General features: G+C 43.6%; 1 protein-coding gene across 2 annotated transcripts; it reads left to right on the top strand.

The window, feature by feature from the left end:
• Positions 1 to 600: 600 nt before the first annotated feature.
• Positions 601 to 4,470, top strand: BHLHB9 (basic helix-loop-helix domain containing, class B, 9). 2 transcript variants are annotated; one of them, XM_008580904.1, is made up of 4 exons: positions 601 to 695; positions 784 to 882; positions 1,753 to 1,831; positions 2,174 to 4,470. In XM_008580904.1, exon 4 carries the CDS (start codon positions 2,462 to 2,464, stop codon positions 4,100 to 4,102), a length of 1,641 nt encoding a protein of 546 aa, XP_008579126.1. In that variant the 5' UTR covers positions 601 to 695; positions 784 to 882; positions 1,753 to 1,831; positions 2,174 to 2,461; the 3' UTR covers positions 4,103 to 4,470. The 2 variants fall into 2 exon arrangements, with proteins under 2 accessions (XP_008579126.1, XP_008579127.1); XM_008580905.1 differs by lacking the exon at positions 1,753 to 1,831.
• Positions 4,471 to 5,026: the final 556 nt, after the last annotated feature.

Raw genomic sequence — 5,026 nt, 5'->3', positions numbered from 1 at the left:
GGGGGGGCGTGAGGGGGGGGCGGCCGGGGATCGCGTTTGCTACTCGGGAGCCCTGATTCCGGAAAGGGGCCTGTGGGGTCCTGCGTCCTAGGTGCTCTCCCTTCCCACAGGCTCCTGGTTGATGTCAAAGTCTCCTGTCTGCGCGGTAGGTATGGTGGATGGATTCAGCAGAAGGGTAACCCCGAGTGGGTGTTCTAAGAAACCAAAATGAAATGTTCATCTGTCTTTTAATTCAGCACTGTTTTATTGCCTTCCATATTTAGATACCCACACCCAATTCAGTGCAAGCAAATGGCCAGGATGAGGAGTTGGTGGAATTGGACAGCAAGGGTCCATGTAAATAAGTAGTGTGGTATTAATCCACCTGTCTCTTTCAGGATCGACTTTCTTAACGCCCCAGTTCACTTTAAGTAATATGTTGATATGTGGGAATGGGGGTTTAGTACAGAAGGTAATCTTTCTGAAGGGTGTATTTAGAACATTTAGAGTCAGTCTGCTTCCTCACTTTCTAGTTCTGGAAATCCAAACTCCATCTCCAACCTCCCCTCACAGTGCCTTTCATTTTGGTACAGAAGCAGCCCCACAAGATTTTGCGGCATTTATGATGGTGAATATCAGAGGCACTATGAGAGTTAAGAGACTTCATTTACTTAGTTCCTGATTCTCAAAAAGAAGGTGTTGGAACCTAAATTCTGGTAATCTGTTCATTAACCTGATATTTTTTCTACCATTGTCCACATATTCTCTTGGTGTTTTGCTGAATGTACTTCCTTTTTTCTGTAGGGTGTGACTTTACTCCAGCTAGACAATTCTTTGGTTGGAAAGATAGCCTCTCCTGAGGACCTCTGACGTGTGTACAGGTTGGCAGAGGTGGTGAATGAGGTAGGATTTAAGTATAAATGGTTAAGGGGGTGGGTCATGCAAAGATGGCATTGAAATAATAGTCCCTATTATTTTCCCTGCCTGTTTTCTAAATACAGTTGCTTATGTTCCACTATTTATTACTGCACCTCATATTTTTGTTCAGGGAAAGGGGTATGGCCTCTGCTGGGAAAATGACTGACTTCAGAGTTGGGAGGAGTTATAATCAGATAGGCTGCAGGTCTTGGGGAATGTCTGGGGAGTCATTGGGAAGGAGCAGACAGGTGGGAGACATTTAACATGGCCTTGAATATACAAAAACATATGTTATAACCCTTGGCCTTGAATATACAAAAACATATGTTATAACCCTTGTCATGGGTATTGGGCCATCTCGGTCTCTTCTGTTTTCTTTCCTCTGTCCTCTTATCTACCCATAGGTCTGTTCCTTTTTACGTTCCTGTAGAGAACCATAGGTAGCTGTTCACGTGGAAGTTAATTAAGAAAGAAAATAAAAATTACTCACTTGGATCCAAATTGGGTGTGAGTTTGAGCACCCTGTTGATTGGGGGTTAGGGTGGCTGTTGGCAAGTGGTTCAGACCAGATCACACCTTGAACTCATTGTTTTCCAACTTTCCAGACACCTCTGCCTTCCCATTTGTATACAAGTAATGGGGGTGCGGTGAGCTAGGATGGTGTGTATAGGGTAATTGGTGGATATTGGGGCAGGAAATGGGGAGGGAAGCAGTGAGGAGGACCAAGGAGGCCAGAAGTGTTATATATCCAAAGCCCTAGATTTGTAAAAGCAGGTATTGGGTTTAGAGACCAGAGTGCAGATCTGCCTACCAAAATACTCAAAATTCCAGTCCTGCCTGTATTTTTGTTCACAGGTCTGCCTATGGGTTGGCTATAGGGCTTATCAACACTGAAAGCAAGGAAGGAGGAGAAAATTGCACTGGATCAGTACAGGTTGGTGTGAAGCCTGACTGGATAGACCTATAGGGTCTAGTGGTATATACCAGCATGGGTCCAAAGGGGCTAGGCGTTCCTTAGCCTCTCTCACTCTCAGCAAGCTTTCCTACCATCTCTGTTCCTGTTTGATGCAGAGAAAAGAATGGTAATGCTGGGCAGGACACTGTCAGGCGTTAGTGGGATTATGCAAAGGCTAAAAAAAGGTAGCAGAGTTTTCTGCTAATCCATTTCTCCTACCACACAATCCATCTCTACTCTCTTATGACCTTCTGTGTGGCTGTCTGCATAAAGAAACACAATTAGAGGAGACTCAAAGCCCATTTCTTTCCTCCATCTCAGGTCCATCTCCAGTGCTGGCTGTGGTGGCCTTGGATTCGCAGAAAACCATCACCTTCAACAGGTCTGCACTTCAGAATCATCATCCTCCTCCAGCCTGAATGTGCCTCTGCCCTTCCTCTGTATCATTGACAGAGACTGTGTTTGGAAAGGGATTGAACTGACTATTGACTCTAATTCTTGCTACCACATTTATCCCTGACCCAGTAAAAAAAGTGTTAAGATATCTATTTGGGACACGTTGAGAACCAAGGCCAAGGCTGGACAGGGTTGTATAACTGGGCTTCAACCATGACCGGAACTAAGAATAAGACTAGAGCCCAGGCCAAAACAGAAAAGCGGGCTGGTGTACAGGCTAAAGCTAGAGCAGAGAGGGAGGCTACTGCTGTAGTCAGACCTGTAGCCAAGACCCGGGCCAAAGCAAAAGCCAAGAGAGGGTCTAAGACAGATGCAGTGGCAGAGATGAAGGCAGTGTCTAAGAACAGAATTGTTGCTGAGAGGAGGGAAGAAGCCCTGTCAGAGCCTAAGGCTGTGGTCAAAGCCACGGCAGATTATAGTCCCAAGGCTGAGAATGAAGCTACTGGCTCCACATGTAAAGATGAGGCTGGTTCTGCCTGGTTCTGGGCTGGGGAAGAGGCTGATATCAATTCGTGGCTCTGGAATGGAGAAGAGGCTGATAATCGTTCAAGGGCTAAGGACAAAGATAAAGCTAATATTGGTGCCCACGTCTCTGCTGAGGAGTTGGAGCCTGTGGCTGGGACCAGTTGTAAGCCTAGGTCAGGGGCTGAGGAGGAGGAGGAAGAGAATGTTATCGGGAGCTGGTTTTGGGAAGGAGATGATACTAGTTTTGACCCTAATCCTAAACCTGTGAGCAGGATAGTTAGGCCCCAGCCAGTGGATGAAATTAATGAAAAAAATAGGCCCAAAGACTGGTCTGAGGTAACTATCTGGCCCAAAGCCCCTGCTGTAACTCCAGCAGTGTTAGGATACAGATCCCAGGTCCCATCTGAGACAAAGTCTCCTGCATATATTGTTCTAGCCTCAGCTGAGGGAAATTCCCATTCTTTGCCTGTGGCAACATCCTGCCCTTCTAGGAGCACTCGCTCATGCTCACAGCCTATCCCTGAGTACCCATTTGGTTCTGACCCTTGCATCCAGACCATAGATGAGATTAGATGCCAAATCAGGATCAGGGAGGTTAATGGAATTAAGCCATTTGCTTGCCCTTGCAAAATGGAATGCTACATGGATTCTGAGGAATTTGAAAAACTTGTTAATTTACTTAAGTCAACTACTGATCCTCTCATCCATAAAATAGCACAGATTGCAATGGGTATCCATAATGTTCATCCATTTGCCCAAGAATTCATTAACGAAGTGGGTATAGTCACACTTATTGAAAGCTTACTCAGTTTTCCTTCCTCTGAAGTGAGAAAAAAGGCTGTCATTACTGTGAATCCTCCTTCCAAGGATGAAAGACAACGCAAGATTGAATTACATGTTAAGCATATGTGTAAGGAAACCATGTCTTTTCCCTTGAATTCACCCGGGCAGCAATCTGGATTAAAAATACTAGGGCAACTAACTACTGACTCTATCCATCACTACATTGTTGCCAGTTACTTTTCAGAACTTTTCCATTTGCTGTCCCTAGGAAATCGTAAAACCAGAAATCTTGTTTTGAAAGTTCTTTTGAATATGTCTGAAAATCCAGCTGCAGCCAGAGACATGATCAATATGAAGGCATTGGCAGCTTTAAAACTCATCTTTAACCAGAAAGAAGCAAAAGCCAGTCTTGTTAGTGCTGTGGCCATATTTATTAACATAAAGGAGCATATCAGAAAGGGCTCGATTGTAGCTGTCGATCACTTGAGTTATAATACACTCATGGCTATTTTCCGTGAAGTTAAATGGATTATTGAAACAATGTAAAAGGAATCAGAAATGAAAGAGAACACTTTGTACATCAATCTCCATACTACCAGGATGTACATTCCCAAAGAGCCTTGCATAATGTTTTAGTTATTACAGTGTGCACATTATATATTACATCTTTAACGTGATGTTACCTGTGACAGGCCTCTACGTTTGAGCTAGACTATTTGGGGGGTATCAAATGAATATTATAGTTTGGAGCTGAAAATGTGTGTTGATTTCTATCTTGTCTAGATTGGTAGATTGTTTACATTTTACTTAAGATACTGAACCAGTTCATCATAAGTTAGCTAGCTTGTTCATTGGTATCTGCTTAGATCTATTCGTGGCTTCAAATGGCAAATAAAATATCCTGGAATTTATAATCTAGTAGCAGAAATAAGAAATAATATATACACACAGAGATAACTAACAGTACCCAGAGAGAGAGAGTGTGTGTGTGTGTGTATATGTGTGTGTGTGTGTGCGTGCTCATTGCCAAATGTGCCCTTTCAATAGAAGGCAGGTGTTGCTATAGGCTCTTCAATGTAAGAAGAATTACTATTTTTCCTCTATTTCAGCTGTATCAGACATCCATTCTACAACACAGAAATGGCCCTGAATCTCAGACAAAATGTAATATTTGTTCCTTTTTTTTATTTTGCTACTGCGTTTATAACTCTTAAATTTAGACTGTTTCATTTATCTCAGTCATCTCACAGAAGAGAAGGGAGGTAGGTATAGGGAGGAAACATTTTGTGAGTGCATACTGTATGTCAGACACTGCGTCAGCACTATATCTTACAAGTTTTTTCCTCTACTCACAGTGATCCTGTGAGCTAGGTGCATGTTTTTTAATTAGAATTCATTATTCTAGGGGCTGGCCCGGTGGCGCGCTGCTACAGTGTGCCACTTGGGAGCGCAGTGGCGCTCCCGCCGAGA

This window comes from Galeopterus variegatus, unplaced genomic scaffold (assembly GCF_000696425.1).
Source record: "Galeopterus variegatus unplaced genomic scaffold, G_variegatus-3.0.2 Scaffold2201, whole genome shotgun sequence".
NCBI classification, from domain to species: domain Eukaryota; kingdom Metazoa; phylum Chordata; class Mammalia; order Dermoptera; family Cynocephalidae; genus Galeopterus; species Galeopterus variegatus.
This window is presented reverse-complemented; position numbering and strand designations above follow the sequence as displayed.